This window comes from Microcebus murinus, chromosome 27 (genome assembly GCF_040939455.1).
Source record: "Microcebus murinus isolate Inina chromosome 27, M.murinus_Inina_mat1.0, whole genome shotgun sequence".
In the NCBI taxonomy this organism is placed as follows: domain Eukaryota; kingdom Metazoa; phylum Chordata; class Mammalia; order Primates; family Cheirogaleidae; genus Microcebus; species Microcebus murinus.
The window spans coordinates 9695788-9717871 of record NC_134130.1 but is presented as its reverse complement, the minus strand read 5'-3'; the positions used below and the strand labels follow the sequence as shown (position 1 = coordinate 9717871).

The window sequence follows — 22084 nt, the reverse complement described above, 5'->3', positions numbered from 1 at the left end:
ACTCAGTGCCTTTCATTTCACCCAGAGTTTAAAGCCAAAGTTCTTACAAAGAGCTTATACGACCCTACATGATCCCTTTCCCATCCTCTCTTTTCATCCATAATACTTTATTCTTTGTTCACATTTCTTCTGCCACACACTGGGCTTTTTATTGATCACATATCCACTTAAGACGGTGAGGCATTGAAAAATAAAGAAGAAAAGTATCAATTTCTAAAAGAATTAAAGTACACTCTATAGTTTATTACTCATTGTGGTATTGTCTGCCTTTCCTCATTATAATGTTAGTTCCAATGCTTGGTATGATACATAACTCAATGAATGTTTGTTGACTGAAAGAATACAGGAAGGAAATTCAAATGATTAAACAAAACTGCTAGTAATACAAGCATACCTTGGAGACGATGCAGGTGTGGTTCCAGACCACTTAAAATAAAGTGAGTCACATGAATTTCTTGGTTTCCCAGCATATAAAATTTATGTTTTATACTATACTGTAATTTAAAGTGTGCAGTAAGGATTATGTCTAAAAGAAATGTACAAATCTTAATTTAAAAATATTACCTAAAATGCTAACAAGCATTTGAGCTTTCAGTAAGTCACATGATCTTTTTGCTGGTGGAGGGTCTTGCCTTGATGTGGTTAGCTGCTGACTGAATCAGGGTGATGATTGCTGAAGATTAGGGTGACTGTAGCAATTTCCTAAAATAAGACAACAATGAAGTTTGCTGCATTGACTGACTCCTACTTTTGTGAAAGATTCATCTGTAGCATTCAGTGCTGTTTGCTATCATTTTACCCACAGTAGAACTTCTTTTCAAAATTGGTGGCAAACCCTGCTACTGCTTATCAGTGTAATCTTCTAAATCCAGTCATTTCAACAGTGTTCACAGCATCTATACCAGGAGTTCATTTCATCTCAAGGAACCACTTTCTTTGCTCATCCATAAGAAGTAACTCCTAATCTGTTAAAAGTTTTATCATGAGATTGCAGAATTAGTGACATCTTCTGATTCCACTTCTAATTCGAGTTCTCTTGCTATTTCCCCACATATGCAGTTAATTCCTCCACGGACGTATCGAATGCCTCAAAGTCATCCATAAGGGTTGGAATCAACTTCCTCTAAACTTCTGTTAATGTTGATATTTTAACCTCCTCCCATGAATCATGATTGTTCTTCATGGCACCTAGAATGGTGAATCCTTTCCAAAAGGTTTTCAATTTACTTTGCTCAGATCCATCAGAAGAATCAATCTGTGGTAGCTATAGCTTTATGAAAAGTATTTCTTATAAGACTTGAAAGTCAGAATTACTCCTAGATCCATGGGCTGCAGAATGGTTGTTGTGCTAGCAGGTATGAAAATAATATTAATTTCCTTGTACATCTTTATCAAAGCTCTTGGGTGACCAGGTACATTGTCAATGAGCAGTAATATTTTGAAAGGAATCTTTTTTTCTGAGCAGTAGATCTTAACAGTGGGCTTAAAATATTCAGCAAACTATACTGTAAACAAATGTGTTGTCATCAGTCTTTATTGTACCATTTCTAGAGCATAAGCAGAGTATATTTAGCGTAATTCTTAAGGGCCCTAGAATTTTCAGAATGGTAAATAAGCATAGCTTCAACTTACAGTCACCAGTTGCATTAGCCCCTAACAAGAGAGTCAGTCTTTGAAGTTTTAGAGCCAGGCATTGATTTCAGCTCTCTAGCTATGCCATCTTAGATGGCATCTTCTTCTAATGGAAGGCTGTTTCTTCTATGTTAAAAACTTTGTGGTTTAGAGTAGCCACCGTCATTAGCTTCTTAGCTAGATTTTTCTGAATAAGGTGCTGTAGTTTCTACATCAGCACTTGCTGCCTCACCTTATACTTTTATGTTGTGGAGACGGCTTCCTTTCTTAAACCACATGAATCACCTCTGCTAACTTCCAACTTTCCTTCTGCAGCTTCCTCACCTCTCAGCCTCTCAGAATGGAAGAGTTAGGGCCTTGCTCTGGATTAGGCTTTGGTTTAAGAGAATGTGGTGGCTGGTTTGATTTCTATCCAGACCACTCAAACTTTCTTCATATCAGCAATAAGCTGTTTCATGTTCTCGTCTTTCTTGTGTTCACTGGAGTAGCACTTTTCATTTCCTTCAAGAACTTTTCTTTTGCAGCCATAGCTTGGCTGTTTGGTGCAACAGGCCTCGCTTTCGGCCTTTCTCGGCTGTTGACATGCCTTCCTTGCTAAGCTTAACCATTCCTAGCTTGCGATTTAAGGTGACAGAGATCAGACTCGTCTTTCACTGTTATTAATTGGCCTAATTTCAACATTGCTGTGTCTTAGGGTATGGAGAAGCCCGAGGAGAAGGTGCGATATGGGGAACAGCTGGTCAGTGGACCAGTCAGAACATACACATTTATCAAATAAGTCATCATCTTGTGTGAGCACGGTTCATGGCACTCCAGAACAATGACAGTAGTAACATCAAAGATCACTGATCACAGTCACCTTAATAAGATATAATAATAATGAAAAAATTTGAAATTTTTCGAGAATTACCTAAATGTGACACAGAGACATGAAGTGAGTCTGTGCTGTCGGAAAAATGGTGCCCATAGATTGGCTTGATGTGGGGTTGCCACAAACCCCGTTAGAAAGGCAGTATCTGCGCAGTGCTGTGAAACGAGGTATGCCTGTACTTGATTGTTTTTAATTCATAGGTTTAACATTTAAATTCCTTTTAACCAGTAGCATGCATTTGTGAATAACGTGGAACTTTAATTCACTAAGATTTGTTTATCAATTAAAGGTTTCTTTCAGGTAATTGAAAGATATACATATCAGTGTACATAAAATCTAACTTTTTGGGAAAAGTATAATTATGTGTATAATATAAAAATAATAATAATAGAGTAAAAATAAAAATAATAGAGTCTTCAGATATGTATTTGTTTTAATAAAACAATTTAGTGTTGACAGATACAGGATACCAGCTAATGTCTAATTTATTTCTACTTTTTGTAGAATATTTTCCTTATGAAACCATCCTTTAAATGCTACAAGCTTAAGGTGGGCAAAGATTAATGCCACTGGAATCTTTAAAAATTTTAATAATGAAATATGTTTTCCTTTTCATATTTTAGAATATTATTAGTTGGAAGTCTTTTTAGGATGAATTTTAGTTCTATATTCAGTATCTGTGTTCAAATAGTAATGTAGGAATTTTCTTATTAGCATTTACTTTTATGTAAACATTTTTTTCTTTCTTATAGATTTGCTTTGAAGTCACATTGATATGAAATATGGAGTCACCTTTGATAACTTCACCTGGGAAAGAGAGACTTCTTATTAAAATTATATAAGGACAACAAATGACGAAAGGAATCATGCCAAATTCCAACTCTACATCTTTTTGTATCATCAAGATATATTTTTTAATCCATCAAGACGGATGACTTGTATGTTAAAGGAAAGGATTTGTTCATCAATATTATTTTTAGTAGTTTTAAAGGAATCGTTTTCAACTTTATACAACTCCTATAAAATTTACATATAAAAGTTTTTAAGACCTTGTTTAAAATAGCTTTTCTTTTTGAGCGCTCAGAGCTTCAACATTTACACACTCATTTTTACTTGCCAAAGTCCTCAAAAATTTATAACATCAGAAAAGATATGGACTTGGAAACTTACATTATTATAACAGAGTGCAGTGCATTTAAGTGGACAATTGGAAACATCCATTTTATCATCAGAAATATCACATAAAAGTATACGGTTCTTAGCTTTAATGCAAACAAAGTTGCTTGAAAATGGCGTGGGTAAAATTCTTACGGAAACCTGGTGGCAATCTTGGAAAAGTTTATCAGCCTGGGAGTATGCTGTCACTAGCCCCTACCAAAGGCTTGTTAAATGAACCAGGACAGAACAGCTGCTTTCTTAATAGTGCTGTACAGGTGAGGCCATAATTGTTAAATTTTTAAAAATACTTTTCAGGAAATCACTTGTTTAATGGTTATTTAACTCATATTTTAAGAATAAAGTTACTATTGACTGGAATGACTTTTTAATATCACTTTTAATGGAACAAAAGTATTTTGGCTGGGCATTTTGTTTTTTATAATAAATGGAAATGGTTATTTTAATAGAGTGATGTATTACTATGATATAAAAATCTTTTGATTTAAAATGTTTATTTAGTAGATTAGGAATAGTTTTCTAAAATACGTAAAAATTTTTGTTTTATTCAGCTAACACCCTCACCCCCCTTTTTAAAAAAGGAAATCCAGGGTAAATCTCAATACCTATGATAAAAGAAATAAGCTGCTTGGATTGAAATGAGAATGCAGAGTTTTTGGTCTCAGTACTTGAAGTCTATTCAGCACCCACTGTGGCCCTTACATCATCTCCATGGAATCCTAATTCAGGCACCACCGTTTTGGTTAAATTGAAAGTTAATCCATTTTGCATCAATCCTTGTGGAATTCTTTTAATTAACATATGTGTATTAACCAGCTTTCTGCCTTAGGTGAATATCCTTTCTTATGTATAGCAGTAGGTTTTATTCAACAGTTCCAGATTTTGTTGGGTCCTGTGTTCCTCTGACCATTGACTGTAGAATACTGAAGATGAGGAGGATTTAGAATATGAAATGTTTTCTATTGACCCTGGAAGATATCTCAAAAGAATTCATTTAAAATTAATCACTTTTTACATAGATTCATTTTTTTTCCTCTTCAAAACTGAGAGGAGAGAGAGAAAAATATTGATTAGCTCATTTGATAAATAAACACATCTAGAGTGTGTCAAGTGTGCAGACATCTGACTCAGAGCTATGTTCTCAATTGCCCTCTACCTAGGACAAATATCAAACTTGAAAGTTCTTTAATTGACCCAGGCAAAGAGAAGAAATTGGTATTAGGAAAGCATTAATTCTAATTTATTATGCTTTAGGAGCCTTCACTGGTGGTCATTGATTCTGTCCTGGATCAAAGATCCCACTGGCATTAAGTACTGTGAGAAATGCAGAAAAATATTTATTGAGTGACACTGGATATAGAAATATCAGATACCCGAAGGACCTGGTGTTCAATCCTTTTGATTGAATCAAGCTGTGAGAAAGGGCTTTTATCATTTCAGATCTTTTCCTCTTACCTCTTTTCTTGCTCTTTTCTACTTTTACATTTTTTTCCTCTATTTCTGTCCTTTCTTTAGCTCCCAAAATACTGTGTCTAGTTTAGGGAGACTAAAAACATATTGGAATAGGAGAAAATTCTGAGTAAGGAAACTTACATGGTAAAGAAGATGCAGAAGTATTCCTGTGGGCATATGTTTTTTTAAAAAATTGAACATTCCACTGACTTTTACCATGAAGACTGTTCATACTTACCTGCACAGTTCCTGTTTCTGATGCCCATCACTTCCTTGCATGGATCCATATTTCCATCTGATATCCATTTTTTTTCTGCTCAAAGGATTTCTCTTCTAGTGCAGGTCTACTGGTAATGAATTCTTCCACTTTTGTGTGAAAAATATCTATGTTTCACTTTTGTCTTTGAAAGACATTTTTACTCATTAAAGAGTGTCTAAGTTGACATTTTTCTTTCAGTACTTACACAGATTTTGTTTCTCTGTGTTTTAGTGTGCATCATTTCTAATGAATAATCTATTCTGATCTTTGTTTCTCTGTCTATAACTTGTTCTTTTTCACTGCTTTTAAGATTTTTTCCTTATTACTGGTTTAAAGCAATTTAATTAGGATGTGTCTTCATATGGTTTTCTTGTCTCTTATATTTGGGTTTGTTACACATCTTGGGTCTGCGAGTTTATAATTTTAATCAAATTTGGAAACTCTTGGGCTATTATTTCTTCAAAGAATTTTTCTGTCTCTTCCCTCCTTTGGGGGGGGGACTTCAATTACATTTACCTGTATAGTTGGTTACTTGAAGTGGTTCCACAGCTCACTGATGCTCTATTTTCTTTCTTGATTTTTTTTTTCCATCTCTTTTATGTTGTATGGTTTCTCTATTACTGTGTCTTCAAGTTCATTAATCTTTTCCTTTGCAGTGTGTCTAATCTGCTGTTAATCCCATCCTTTGTACCTTAGACATTGTAGTTTTCACCTCTAGAGGTTTGATATAGGTTTTCTTAAAATCTCAGTTGTGTCTCTACTTAGCATGTTCAGTCTCTTACCTCTAGTCTCTTAAAACATGAAACACAATTGTAATAATTGTTTTTATGTACTTGCATTCTAGCTCTGTTGTGTAAATTCCGGGTGAGTTTCAATTGTTTGTTTTTTTCCTTTCTTCATTCTGGGTTGTATTTTCTCATTTCATTGAATACCTGGTAGTTTTTATTAGATGTCAGACAGATTTTACCATATTGGGTTATGGATATTGTATAGTCTTAAAAATAATCTTGAACTGTGTTCTGGAATGGAGTTAATTTATTTGGAAACAGTTTGATCATTTTACTTTTAAGCTTTGTGAGGCAGGACAGAGCTGTGTTTATGCTAGGTTTAATTTTTTTGCTGTTGAGATCCTTCAACCAGTGCTGTGTGGACTATGAAATTTTCCACTTTGGCTGTGGGAATATGCATATCCTGGGCCTGTGTTAGCTCCGGGCACTATTTATTCTACTCCTTTGGGATATTTCTTTCCCTGGCCTCAGGCAGTTTCCTCATATTACCCAAATGCTGGCGGAGGGGTCCTCTACCTGACCTTGGTGTTAACTCTCTGTGCAGCTCTCTCCTCTGCAGTACTCTACCCTGCCAGCTGTAGCAGGTTTGGGGGTATCTGCTGGTCCCTGGTGTTAAGACATTTGCCATATAAACTAATTCACAAAGCTAATCCTCGTTGACAAAATAACTTTTTAAATAACCTTTTTATCAGAAAAGGCCTGGCTTTTAAAAATTTGAAATGCAAATGTTACTATGCAATTTGGTTAAATACTTTTAAAAAACTGCTGAAATAAGTTGTGGACTATGTATTATAAGAAATTACTAAAAGCAGACATTATTAAAATGTCGTGGATCTAATGTAAGTCAGAAAAATGGATTTATATGCCATTTCTTACTACTTAATATTTAAGCTATCTTTTATATTATTTTGGAGTAAGGAATATATAATGAAAGATTTACTTTCCTTTATTTAATGTGTATGCAGGTTTACATTGATCTTTTGGGAAAAATAAGAAATATGTATAAACATTCAACAATAGCTATATTAATTTTGTTAGGCACCATTTAAATTTTGACTTGCAAATAGTGAAAAAGAAAAAAGTGTATATTGCTAGAAACTAATTAATTCAACAACTAGCTTAAACTTTTATTTTTTTAAATGGGCAGTAGAATATAATCAACATTTTTAAATGAAATAGGATAAGGATTAACTAAAAGAATTATTTTGTGATAGGGATTTGTTAAAATAGGCTTTATACTATTGTTTTGAATACTGTAATGTACAGAGAACTTTAAAGAACTCACATAAAATGATTTTTCTGTAGTTTGATCCAGTGTTAACCTAAAAATGTTGCTAGTACATTCCTAGCAGAAAACATTCTAGTTACATTTGAAAGACTGTATTAACTATATAAACAGATGATAGAGGGCATTTTATTTTGGCTGAATATTTTAAACTTTTATCTGTTGAGAAAGCAACACAATTACATAGGTATGGCATATCAGTGTGGTTTTTTTTTAAACTTCTCCGAGTTAGAAGCAAAGTTAGAATATTTAATAACTAACATTTATTGTGTTCTTACTATGTACTAGAAGCTTGACTGAACATTAGATATGTTACCTAATTTAATCCTTTTAACAACCCTAAGAGGTGGGTACTACATTTATCCTTACTTTACTGATGAGAAAACTGAGTCCCAGAAAGCATTTTATCTGAGTCAATACAAGAGCTGGTAAACAGTAAAGCCAGAATGAGCATCTGGGTGGCTTGCCTTTAGATGTTCGGTTACTAACCACAGGGCCATACTGCTTCTAAAGTTGTGCTGTCGTTGATCTCCGTCTTTGTTGGTAAAGTGGATTTCAGTGTTTTTTTTTTATAGTGTGATAGAATATGAAATGCAAGAACATTATCAAACATTATTAACAAAATGTTCATAATGCATTAACATTATTAAACATTATCAAGTGCTTTCAAAAACAGAGTTATTTCTGATAGATGAATGGAACATATTAGTTATGCTTTAAGAAAAAGGAACTTTTAAAGGGAAATTCCAAAGTGACCTTTAGTTATGGAGTAGTTGAAAATGCACGAAACATTAAAACTGATTTTGTTTTTATTAACTTTTTATTAATATTTTTAGTCAGAAAAGAGAACATGAATGGATTTTCTTAGTTATATTATTTGAGGACATGACTAAAAGATTAGAGAAACTTGAAGGTCTTGTTTACTGTACTCGTAATAAAAGCCACAGATAGCCGCTGGGGTTTGCTGCATGCCAGCTGAGTGCCAGCCCTGCTCTATACATGTTACATGTTGCCACCTATTATTTAATCCTTACAGGAACTCTGTGAGACAGGCACTGTTACTATCCCCCTTGTACAGAATGCAGGTTTTTCAGAATGATCTTGGGTACTGGGCTGATTTATTTTAACACTTAGTCTTTTTTGTTTGTTTTGTCTTTGTCTTTTAGTACCAGGTGATGAATGGATAATTGCAGCAAATATATTCAGGTTATTTCTTACCTGCTGCTTCATTACCACACAGACAGCCCCTTTCCTTTTCGGTATATAAGATCACACACACCTCTGCTTACCCTTTTTTCTTTCCACAGTGCCCTGACCCCTGTTTAGTATACTCTGGCTTCAAAGTCTAATGATATTTCCTTTTTAGATTTTGGTTTGTTCCAAGTATTACAGTCACTTCCTCTTTCATGTCTCAGCCAAATCCACTATTTAGTATCCCGTGTTTCCTGTTCATATCAAATCCTTAACTGAGGAGTCAGTTCTGCCCTATTCTATTCTTGTCATGGTTTTTCATGTGAAACAGCATCCTCTAAATCCATCTTTTATATGTGTATAACATGTATGTAGTGGTGTTACACTTGCTGTTATTTCTAGTGGTTGTGTATGCTGATTATGTACAGGAGAGTAAAATAAGTCACTTAATAACCTTTTATAATTTTTAAAATATCTAAATCTGTCTTTTTTTCACCATGAGAAAAATCTCACTGTGTTTCTTTTTCCTTCCCATCTCATTGTTTTTTAGGTTTTATGGCAATTAGATATATTCCGACGAAGCTTGCGGGTTCTGACTGGACATGTTTGTCAGGGAGATGCCTGCATATTTTGTGCATTGAAGGTAACCTTTTAATAGTTCTGAAAAATTGCTATCAGTTGTTTCTCCAAAAATTTAATTTTCATAGTTGACCTGTTTGGTCAATTTGTTTATAACTGAAGTTCACTGTTGAGTGATTTATAGTTTTGAAGATGAATAATATGACTTAGTTTATGTTTTCATTTTCTACTTTTATATAGTACAGTTAAAATTTAATATTGTAAGTAGTATAAAATGGTTAGGAATGCTGTATTTTTCATTATTTTGAAATAATTATTTGTTTTAGCAAATGTTTTTTGAGCTTCTACACTGAGTTCTGGGTCCTACTGTTGTAGTTACTGAGGATAGATACAGCAGTGAACAAAACTGATAAAAATCCTTGTTCTCATGTAGCTTGTGTTCTTACGGAAGAGGAGACAAAAAGTAGGGAAAATATACAGTATGTTAGATGACACTAATTGTAACAGTGGAACAATACAGCAGGGGAAGAGCATAGGGAGTGTTGAGTGGCCAGGAAACCCCACTGAGAAAGCCACGTTTGACTCAAGACCTGGAAAAGGTGAGAGTGAACTGAACTATAAGGCCAGGTATTGGGAGAGCCTTCCTGGCAGACAGAGAAACAGCCACTGTTTCTGGAGGTGGAGGAAATCTGGGTGGCAGAAGCTTTGCAAGCAATAGAGAAAGAGTGGCAAGGGCGCTCAGGAGTGAGAGCAGTCGAGGTGGGCTTTAGAACACGTCTGCAGATTCTTGTGCACTCTTCCTCGTCCAAAGTCTAGTTCCTTGAATATGGGCTGGCCTTAATGGCTGATTTCTATCAAATGGAATGTGGCAGAACCGAAGCTGCAGGACATCTAAGATTAGGTTAGATTAGAAAAGGTCATACAGCTCCCTCCTGGCTCTTCTTTTGAGGGGCTCGTTCTTGGAAGCGAGCCACCAAGCTGTGCGGAAGCCAAGTGGCCGTGGGGAAGGCCACACGGGCATTCTGGACACAGTGAGAGCAGAGGTCCCAGCCAACAGCCAGCATCAATCGCTGGACATCGACCTGCTGATGATTCCAGGTCCCGGCACTCAAAACGTCCCAAACGACCCCAAGTGGAGCAGAGATACGCTTTCCTTGCTCAGATTGCAGATTCATGGTCAAAATAAATGTGTCTTATTTTCAGTAACTAAGTTTTGGGTGGTTTGTTATCAGGCAATAAATACCTGGAAAGGAGTTGACTTTGTATAGGGCTTCACAGGTCTTTGTGAGGACAATGACTTTTTCTCTGAGTGATTTAGGGAGTTTTCGGGTGGTTGTTAAGGAGAAGAGTGATAGAATCTGTTTTAAGTGGATATAATGTTTGAACTAGATCTTTTTGGCTGCTGTGCGGAGAAGAATAGAAGGAAGACAAACAGGGAGTTCAGTCTATGTTAGCAACTGTTTGTGTCATTGAAATCATGTCCCAGAGTGGAAGATTTTATTAACATGTTTTAGAGATAAATGTTTCATTTTTTTACATTCTTGAATAGTCTTAGTAAACACACTCACATATACACAGTAAAAGAAAAAACATTTACGTGCCTTAATTTCTTTATGTTCCTGAAAAGGCAGTTAGAAACTTATTTACTAAAAATAAGACACATTTATTTTGATTACAAATCTATGATTTGGGCAGGGACAGCATATCTCTGCTCCATTTGGCATCACCAAAGGAGGAAATTTTATGTTCTCTTTTTCAGAACATGGTGAAATAAGGTTATTGTTAGGAGATAAAGAATGATCCCGGATCAAGTTACAGTATCACATTTTATTTACACCACAGTAAATTTCGAATGTTTTGTCCCATCGTAAAAACTAGTATAATTTCCTAGCCCAGCTCCTTCAGAGCCTTGCAGTCACCTGCCCGCCCCCTCTGTTTGCCTTCGTCCCCATAAATACATTGCACCCTAGCTAGACTGCCCTCCATTTCTCAGAGCTGGCTCCCGTCTCCACGTCTCCTCCTCGTCATTCCTTTTGTCTGGCATGCTTTTCTTCCAGATGTCCTCATGTCTAACGACCTTAATTCCTTTGCCTCTCCTCAAATTTCTTTTTTACAGTAGCCTTCCCTGGCTACTGTAGGTAAAAAGTAAGCCGCCTCTGTCTATCCTGCCCCTGGCATTCATAGTCCCCTTACACTTATTTTTCTATCTGGTATTGTATTAATATTTCTTTATTTTTCTCTGTTGTACTTACCACTTTCTGACATATAATTAATTTGCCTTCCCAGTGCTACAACTAGAACGTAAGCTCCCTGTGGGCAGGTTTTCTAGTGTAGAAAAATGCCTGACATATACTAGGCAAGCAAACAGTATCTTTCAAGTGAATGAATGAATGACAGTCTTGTGTAGGATTAAGATCTTAAACATTCCATGAGAAAGTTAATTATCTAAATGAGAGATAAAATCTGAAAAGCTTTTTTCTTGCTTAAATTCAGTAAAGAAAATAGAAAAGCAGATTAGCAACTATAATCTCATGTTCTTGAATGATGTTTCCACAGTTTCTTAGGCCTAGGTTTCCACAGTTTCTTAGGCCTAGGTTAGACATACAAGCTGAGGATCCCTTATCTGAAATGCTCAGGACCAAAGGTGTTTTGGGCTTTGAATTTTAGAATATTTGCATCTATGTATTTACCAGTTGAGCATCCCAAATCTGAAATTGCATTTTCTTTGAGCATCATGTTGGTGCTCAAAAGGTTTCAGATTTTGGAGTATTTTGGATTTCAGATTTTCAAGTTTGGGTTGCTCAAACTAATTCTCTAAGTGAGGAAAATTGTTAGGGACAGGGGAGCCTTTTCTTACAAGGTTAAAGGTTATCTGTTCTCGGCCAGGCGTGGTAGCTCACGTCTGTAATCCTAGCACTCTGGGAGGCCGAGGCAGGTGGATCGCTTAAGGTCAGGAGTTCGAAACCAGCCTGAGCAAGAGCGAGAACCCTGTCTCTACTAAAAATAGAAAGAAAGTAATTGGCAAACTAAAAATATATAGAAAAAATTAGCTGGGTATGGTGGCACATGCCTGTAGTCCCAGCTACTCGGGAGGTTGAGGCAGAAGGATTGCTTGAGCCCAGGAGTTTGAGGTTGCTGTGAGCTAGGTTGACGCCACGGCACTCTAGCCCGGGCAACAGAGTGAGACTCTGTCTCAAAAAAAAAAAGTTATCTGTTCTCTGGCTCTTATGAAATATACATTTGCCTTTTTAAAAACCAAATTTAGTATAATGGGAAATTTCATTTTATTAAAGTCTAATTTCTGTTTGTTTTTAAATCAGAGTTTGTTTCCAAGGTGTTTTATTTAGACCTTAGTAGAAATAATGAAAGATTTTAAAATTTCCATGATTGGGCACAGTGGCTCTTGCCTATAACCTCAGCACTTTGGAGGCCAAGGCAGGAGGTTAGCTTGAGGCCAGGAGTTTGAGGCCAGGAGTTTGAGGCCAGCCTGGGCAACATGGTGAGACCTCATATCTGCACATACACAAAATTTTTCTTTTAATTAGCCAGGCACAGTGGCACATGCCTGTACTCCTAGCTACTTTGGAGGCTGATGGAGGAGGATCAGTTTAGCCCACAAGTTCAAGGCTACAGTGAGCTATAATTAAGCCACTACCCTCTAGGCTAGCTGATAGAGTGAGACCCTGTCTCAAAAAATAAAATAAAATAAAAGTTCCTTTAGGTTATTTTCACTTTATATTTTAAAGACTAGTGAATTCCTACTAATTTTATGTGATTATATATTTATTTTTGGTTAATACAATTTTAATTCCTATAATATTTTTAGATTTACTGCAAGTTAATCTCAAAATTCTGTTCCTTAAAAAACCTGCATCAGAATCATCTGGGGGAACAGTTTAAAAATGGGCCTTACCTCAGGCTTATTCGGTTAGAATCTCCCAGGGCGTGACCTGAGAACTGTACACGTGTAATTTTTATGCTTGCTAACGTTCAGTTTAGAGGCTGCTTCAACCATTTCTACGCAAAACGAATAATCAATTTCCATATGGAATTTCAGGCCAAAAATGGTTTTGTATTAGTTTCTGAGTATCTCTATGTTATAGTGAAATTATTGACATTTTTTTAAGTTGTTGGCACTAAACTTACATTCGTGTTGATTCCCAGATAATATTTGCACAGTTTCAACATAGTCAGGAGAAAGCACTTCCCTCGGATAACATAAGGCATGCTCTTGCAGAAAGCTTCAAAGATGAGCAGCGATTTCAGCTCGGTCTCATGGATGATGCTGCAGAGTGCTTTGTAAGTATTTCCGATTATCCGTAAGACGTCAAAGGAGTAGCTTTCATTCCTTAGATCAGTGGTCACCAACCTTTTTGGCACCACTGGTGGGTGTGGAGCGGGGGTAGGAGGCGGAGCTCAGGCAGTGATGCGCTGGGTAGAGAGGGCTGGGCTGTAAATACAAATGAAGTTTTACTTGCTCACCTGCTGCTGTGTGAGTCCCCGACAGACTTTGACCCTACTGGGGGCTGAGGACTGCAGCTTTAGATGAAGCAAATTTTGAGACAAATGAAAAACTTTAGAACAATTGAGAAGTGTCAGAACTGGCTAGTGGATCCAGGTCTTATACCTATCCTTCAAGGCTCAAATTATTTTATTTTTTTTGTAGAGATGGGATCTCCTTATCTGGGTCTCAAACTTCTGGCCTCAAGTGATCTTACCACTTTGGCCTTCCAAAGTGCTTGGGATTACAGGTGTGAGCCACCACACCCAGCATCGAGGCTTAATTTAAATCCATCTGTGTTTTGTGTTGTATTTTTGGGTTTGATTATTTGTGTTGCTCTAATTTTTACCAAGTATTAGGCCACTAAAAGCTTCACTAAATTTAAGTATATCACCTAAGTCAGTGTTGTGCTTCCAGAAGTTTTACATGTGTAACGTGTTCCCAGCAGCAATATTTCTCATTGCGTGCAGTGGTTCTCATGGGGAGAAAAGGGGATTTTGGTGGGCAGTTACTAGGGGCAGCAGTACTCATACCCACAGTCAAGGTTGAGAATCGGGGAGGTTGATGCTCTGAGGCTCTGTGTTACCACCATATTATTAAGTAGAGCCTTTCTTTGATAAGGTACATACCATATACATGTTCCAAAATATGTATGCTGATTATTAAATGTCTCAGTAATACAGATGTCAGCTATCTCTTCTCTCTTGGTTCTTGGTCCTGTTCCTGTTTAGCAAATTCTGTAAATTCTTCTTCACAAAACTTTTTAAAACATTTTCCTTTACCATATTTTTCTACCACAACTTCTTTCTAGTTCAGGCATTTGCTCTCAGCATAACTAAGCCTCCTACTAATGTTCATTCAGCCTGTCCCTTTATGGTCTATTTTTAAATAACCACCAGATTCATATAAATTTCTTCAGGTTAGTGCTTACTCTTCAAATATTTCTGCGGTTCAAATGTAGAGTTTTTCTTCTCATCTTTAAGGCCCTTTACAGTTAAACTTGAGCTTATCTCTTTGCTTCCCATCTAAATTTTTCTTCCTAATGAGATGGTTCCATTGTGTTCCTCATACATATTTTTTATATTCCTGATTAATAACCTTTGCTCAAGTTCCTAATATCTTCAAAAAAGTCATACCTCCCAGATAATACATAACTAAATCATCCCAATCCATTCCCTGAATTTTGGTAGAATTTAATAACTAGAATCCATTTGGCATTTATGTGTTATTATTTACCCTTTTTTTTTTTCCGGCATATTATGGGGGTACAGATTTTAAGGTTTCAATAAATGCCCATTTCCCCCCCTCCCTCCAAAAGTCTGAGTCTCCATCATGACCATCCCCTAGATGGTGCACATCTCACTCATTATGTATGTATATACCCGCCCCCCTGCCCCCTCCCACCTGCCCAATACCCTATTACTGTAGTACCTATGTGTCCACTTAGGTGCTACTCAGTTAATACCAGTTTGCTGGAGAATATATCTGGTGCTTGTTTTTCCATTCTTGGGATACTTCACTTAGTAGTATGGGTTCCAGCTCTAACCAGGAAAATATAAGATGTGCTATATCACCATTGTTTCTTAGAGCTGAATAGTACTCCATGGTATACATATACCACATTTTATTAATCCATTCTTGGATTGATGGGCACTTGGGCTGTTTCCACAGCTTTGCAATTATGAATTGTGCTGCTATAAACATTCGAGTGCAGGTGTCTTTTTTGTAGAGTGTCATTGGATCATTTGGGTAGATGCCCAGCAATGGGATTGCTGGATCAAATGGTAGATTCACTTGTATCGCTTTAAGGTATCTCCATATTGCTTTCCACAGAGGTTGAACTAGTTTGCAGTCCCACCAGCAGTGTAGGAGTGTTCCTCTCTCTCCGCAACCACGCCAGCATTTATTGTTTGGAGATTTTTTGATAAAGGCCATTCTCACTGGGGTTAAGTGATATCTCATTGTGGTTTTGATTTGCATTTCCCTGATGATTAGAGATGTTGAGCATTTCTTCATATGTTTGTTGGCCATTCTTCTGTCTTCTTTAGAAAAATTTCTGTTCAAGTCCTTTGCCCACTTTTTAATGGGGTTATTTGATTTTTTCTTCCTAATTTTTGTGAGTTCTAAGTATATTCTAGTTATCAGTCCCTTATCGGATGCATAGGATGCAAAAATTTTCTCCCATTCTGTAGGTTGTCTGTTTACTTTCATGACTACTTCTTTGGCTGTGCAGAAGCTTTGTAGTTTGATCATGTCCCATTTATTTATTTTTGTTGCTGCTGTGATTGCCTTTGGGGACTTCTTCATAAACTCTTTGCCCAGGCCGATGTCTAGGAGAGTGTTTCCAACTTTTTCCTCTAGAGTTCTAATAGTTTCATACCTTAGGTTTAAGTCTGTTATCCAGCGTGGGTTGGTTTTTGTGAGAGGTGAAAGGTGTGGGTCCTGTTTTAGCCTTCTACAGGTGGCTATCCAGTTTTCCCAGCACCATTTATTGAAGAGGGATTCTTTTCCCCAGCGTATGTTTTTTTCTGCTTTGTCAAAGATTAGATGGCTATATGAGGATGGTTTTATATCAGGATTCTCACATCTGTTCCACTGGTCAATATTCCTATTTTTGTGCCAATACCATATTGTTTTAATTACTACAGCTTTGTAGTATAGTTTGATATCTGGCATATTAATGCCTCCCATTTTGTTTTTGTTGCCTAGAATTGCTCTTGATATTTGGGGTCTTCTTTGGTTCCATACGAAGCGTAAAATTATTTTTTCTATATCTGTGAAGAATGCTGATGGGATTTTAATAGGTATTGCATTGAATCTGTAGATCAGTTTGGGTAGTATAGACATTTTGATGATATTGAGTCTGCCGATCCACGAGCATGGTATGGATTTCCATCTGTTTACATCCTCTGCTATTTCCTTCCTCAGTGTTTCATAGTTTATTTACCCTTTTTTAAATGAGCATCTTTATGGTTTTTTTACACAGATGGAAAGACCATTGACTAGCACATTGCCTGACACTTGCATGTTGATTAAAATGTGTCAGTAATGAATGGCACACACAGTAACAAAATACACTCTTCATGTTTCTTGTGTTTATAATCGATCCATTGTTTAAAAGATAAATACATTTCATACAATATTGAGCTTTCTAGTTTTACTTTCACTTAAATGAAATGTATTATTAATACATGATGTGATAATTTATGCAATGCCTATAAATTCAGGCTTAAATTATTGAGTGGTTTAAATATTTTGGGGCCGAGGAGGGGGAAGTTAGCTAATGAAAAGAATCCATTGGTTATGTTTTGATAAAAAAGGATTATTATGTTAAAGAAATACCCCTTATTGATCTGTGTTATAAATCTGAGCATTCTTATGCAATTTGTTGCAGAGCTCTTTGCCTGCATTACGGTGTTAGTATAGATGTAGAGCCTTTGCTCCGCTGTAAGTTATATGGATTATCTGGATGATCCAAGTAGGATTTTTCAAAAGTTATCTGATTTTTCTCAATATGAGAATGCTGGGAATATAGGAATATATTAATGTGTTTTCTGACATTAAATTTTAGGTATCAGCCACCATGGGTTGGTTTTTAAAAGAATTTTAAAAATATTTATTTAAATCATATATTACATTATGATGTTTCCTTCATTAAACATTCTTTTAAGCTGACGCTACAAAAGGTGAATAATTGAACATTTGAAGTGTTGATTAGAGAGGAAAACTGAAAAGCAACAATATGTATAGCACTCCTAAATTTATACTTGAAAATCTTCAATTAAAAAGGGCAGTATTTGAAGTGTTCCCTGCAAGATCAGTAGCTCATTTGTCTTTATTTTTAAATTAGGAAAATATATTGGAGAGGATTCATTTTCACATAGTGCCAAGCAGAGATGCAGACATGTGTACCTCTAAGTCTTGTATCACTCACCAGAAGTTTGCTATGACTCTTTATGAGCAGGTGAGATGGCTTAATTATTTTATTGGATACTATATTTATGTATTATGATTGATAGATTAAACATATGTTTTTACCTGTAGTGTGTATGTCGTAGCTGTGGAGCGTCATCAGATCCTCTACCTTTTACAGAATTTGTGCGGTACATTTCTACAACAGCCCTATGGTAAGAACCTATTAAAGCATATTTGCTGAAGATATTAATAACACATTTAAGCACATTGAACACTTATTCTATAAAACCACAACATACTTGAATTTCCCCTCTCTAAGGCTAACAAGTATGCTACCATCAGAGATACTAAATGATTTCTCTCTCAGTTGGATGTTTATAATTTGTCCTAATGTATGTATCACTTAGTGAAATGTGGAAAATACTAGTCAAAACTAATATCTGTTTATATTAATAGCAAGTTTTTGGAACTGCGAAGGGAAGCTTAAAATGACAAACTCAGTGGTAAACAGAACTGTCGTGGTTTCTTCATTTGTGTTAAGATGTTTCCTTTGTAAAGGCCACGTGTCAGCTCCACTATGTCCCTTCACGGTGATAAAAGCTAGAGTAAGCAGAAAAGAAAGAAAAATGGGAACATAATTCTCAAGTTAGGACATTTGAGGGCTCAACATTGACCTTAAATAAAAATTTGCCATGCTTGCCTGCAGGACTGCCCCCTCCCTCTCTGTCCCTGACACCCTGACTGTCCAGGAAACATTAGCTAGTTAAGGATCCGAAAACAATTCCTTGCCCTTACATAATATAAAAGATTGTTTGAACACTTTCCAACATGCATTTGATAGTATAAATATATTTGATATGTGGTAACCATTGAATTTCAAGATCATAAATGTTTGCAGAAATTTTAATATGAAAGATATAACTTAGATGAATAATTATCAATTAGAATATATCAGTGCAACAGTTGATAAATGCTATCAGTATTTTCATCAGTGTGCAAAGTGAATATCATGTGTTCATCCATTTTATATTTAACTTCCTTGTTTCTTGGGCATAACACATTATTTCTTAAAGATTATTGAATAATTGGTTATTTGGGTTTGTTTAGTATCTTACATATACAACAGTTGGAAAACTGAACATTTCTGGACTTCCATCAATTGTAGTTAATTGTCAGTCATTTGTATGAAAAGGAGGATCTACTATAAGTTAATAAGGATAGACTATAAGTTAAAAATTGTAAAATTTTAACTTTACTTTGAAACTCTTGTTTGTATAAAATAACAGTGTTCTGAGGCAGTGTCTTAGATACTAAGAATTAGATCCCCATCAGTTTCTGCCTGGTCCACACTGCAAGTTGCAGAAGTACAGACTTTCACTTCTAATCCTAATATCTTTCTTTTTATTGGTATTAAGTATTGAATACCAGTTATTGGATGCTCGCTATGTTCTAGGCTTTATGTAATTATCACTTTTAATCTTAAAAGCACTATTTTGTTGTCGAAAAAATAGGTTTAATGAGATTAATCTGGTAAGTGATGAATTAAAATTGAAACCCAGGTCTGTCTGACTTCAAAATTTGTCTGGTTAACTATTAATCTAATGCTGTCAGTTTTGTAAAACCACTATGTGCAATTTTAATGAGCTTATCAGATTTGGTGCTTTCTAGTATACTTATGAAGTGTTTGGAAGAGTACTTTTAGTTGTTACCAAACACTTGTAGGTTATTTAAACTATTAAACTGTAAAATACATCCAGCTCTGTGATAGTTACATTACTGTTAAGTAGAACCAGAACATCTAGAATGGAAACTAGTAAGGGCATTTCAATTTGCATTACATTCCTTTTTGGAACTGTTTGCGTAGTTGTTTAAAGGTACTTAATACCTTGATATGTAGTAATATGACTGTTAGAAAAGTTGAATAAAAAATGGCACAGATACCCTAATGAACAAAATGATTAATGTTCATAATAGGAACAAAAGGCACAATTCTGGCTTACATAACTTTGATTGTGACTTCTTCATATAATCAGCAAGGAGCTTTCTAGCTGAAATTGATAACTTTGCTTCTGGGAACTTTGGGCCAGAGAGGAAGCCTTTCCTCCAGTTTTGTTCTTGTTATGGCAGAGTTTAAACTCAAGTTTCCTTATTAAGTTATAGTGTAAAAGAAACATTTGCCTTAGAAATACCTCAAGACAGAGCACCTTACTTTCATGTAGTTGCAAACAAAAATATAACTCTGTGTTATTTTATTCTATACTTGGCCTATCTTTTTTCATCATATACCAGCCAAATTTAATAATTTTTTTACTTTATGGAAATATACTTAGTGGCTAAATTTTCAGACAAAGTCATCTTTTAGGCAGAAAAGGTGATGCACATCTGTATTGACAGCTTAATATTTTTCTTGTGTAATTTATTAAAGTTTTAAGTTCGTAGGCCAGATTTAGGACTGCTTCTTTTTTTATAGCAATGAAGTTGAAAGAATGGTGGAAAGGCATGAACGCTTTAAACCTGAGATGTTTGCAGAATTGCTACAAGCAGCAAATACGACAGATGACTATAGGAAATGTCCTGTAAGTGTAATTTGGAGAATATTAGAATGCTTATATGTTTGTAAGTTTGAAAATAGACATTTGGAAATTATCATGTAAATATTCTCATACAGAATTTTTAAAAATATTAGATAACTTTATACCATGTGAGCTATTTATCTTAGCATTGTGTTTCTTTAAAAAGTCTTAATTTTGTGAAGGATTTAAGGTAGCATATATTGAATCTTTTCAAAGTTCTTAAATTTGTCATTTGACTAGAGAGAAAGTTTCTTTTTTTAAGTGAACATAATAAATTTTATTTTCTCATCTAATATTGTTAATGACTACAAGGGCTTTATTTCTGCTTTTTTTAGGTTGAATTCTTGTTTTAACAGATTTACAAAAATATCAAAGAATTTTTTTGATTTAAAATAAACTCATTTAATCAATAATTAAAACAAGTAGCTTATTAGAAGTCAATTTTTAGTATACTGAAGAAGTAAATTTCAGATATATGTTAAGATTGTCATTGTATAATACAAACTGTATAAGGCATTGCCTGTGCTATATTTTTTGATAATTACAAAACTTGCCTTCTGTGTTTTTTTTGTAGAGTAACTGTGGCCAAAAAATAAAAATTCGCCATGTTTTGATGAATTGCCCAGAGATTGTTACAATTGGTTTAGTTTGGGACTCTGAACATTCTGACTTGACAGAAGATGTTGTTCGGAATTTAGCAACACATCTTTATCTTCCTGGGGTATCTTAACCTTTTTTGTTCTTTTCTCTTTTTTATTTTTAAATTCCTCTAAAACATCTTCATATATTTTGATACTCTTAGTTCTGTTTTTCAGAACTAAATTTCTTCCTAAGGGAAATAATATTTAGATGTACTCTAATAAAGATTAAAGGGATCAAATCAGGCTAAGTGAAATGCTTTCTTGCATAGACTAGGAATGTCTTTCAGTTACAAACTAAACTATCTCATGCTCTTTCCCTCTTTTACTCCACAATGATGATGATGATAGATTATTTTTAATATGTATGATCATGATTATAAATACAAATATTAATATTTTATCTAGAAAAGTTTAAGATTTAAAATTCGACTACAACAGTGATCTCTTTATATGCTTGTTTACTTCCTTAATACATTTTGAATTTGTTGATGTTACAATAAAAATTTTTGATGATTATCTGTTAAATAATGTATTTAATGTGTATTTAAATATTTGATTCAATCAAGAATTACTAGGAATGTGCAGTTTATCTCACATTTTGAGTTTATATCTGTATGTAAAATGTCAGTCATATATTTAGATGCTATATTACTAATTTGTAGTGAATTCATCTTATTAGACTTAAAGCTCCTATAGATGAATTAAAAGTAGTAATTCTGGTAACAGTACCATGTTAGTGGTGCCTTGAGAAATATATTACTGGATTGGGGCAGTATGCATGAGAGACTTTTTCGTAATGATTCATCAAATTATTGTTCCTCATTTGTTAAAAGATACAGTATTAAATGTATATTACTAATTTTTTAAACAGCTTTTTTATAGAGTTACTGATGAAAATGCCAGGAATAGTGAACTTCACCTTGTTGGTGTCATCTGCTATACCAGCCGGCATTATTGTGCCTTTGCTTTTCATACCAAGAGTTCCAAATGGGTATTTTTTGATGATGCAAATGTGAAAGAGGTCAGTGACACTTTCACTAACTGGAATTGTTACTGTGGAATAAATGGATATAATGATATAATGGAATAAATGATATAATGATACCAAAATTATATTCTGTAAAATAATAATAGATGAGCATAATGATAATTATTAGTTTCAGACTTCCTTTTATTCTTTAACTTTATTTTGTAGCTAACTTTCAAACAAGAGCATTTCTA

At 34.9% G+C, this 22084-nt stretch overlaps 1 protein-coding gene across 1 annotated transcript in view; it reads left to right on the top strand.

The window, feature by feature from the left end:
- USP53 (ubiquitin specific peptidase 53) overlaps positions 1–22084 on the top strand; it is a 62479-nt gene that overhangs the window by 16000 nt on the left and 24395 nt on the right. The window contains exons 2-9 of the mRNA XM_075998316.1: positions 3256–3936; positions 9205–9297; positions 13398–13532; positions 17585–17698; positions 17779–17861; positions 20120–20225; positions 20797–20943; positions 21735–21884. Coding sequence (XP_075854431.1) covers positions 3793–3936; positions 9205–9297; positions 13398–13532; positions 17585–17698; positions 17779–17861; positions 20120–20225; positions 20797–20943; positions 21735–21884 — 972 coding nt within the window. The 5' untranslated portion in view covers positions 3256–3792. The remainder of the gene's footprint in view (positions 1–3255; positions 3937–9204; positions 9298–13397; positions 13533–17584; positions 17699–17778; positions 17862–20119; positions 20226–20796; positions 20944–21734; positions 21885–22084) is intronic.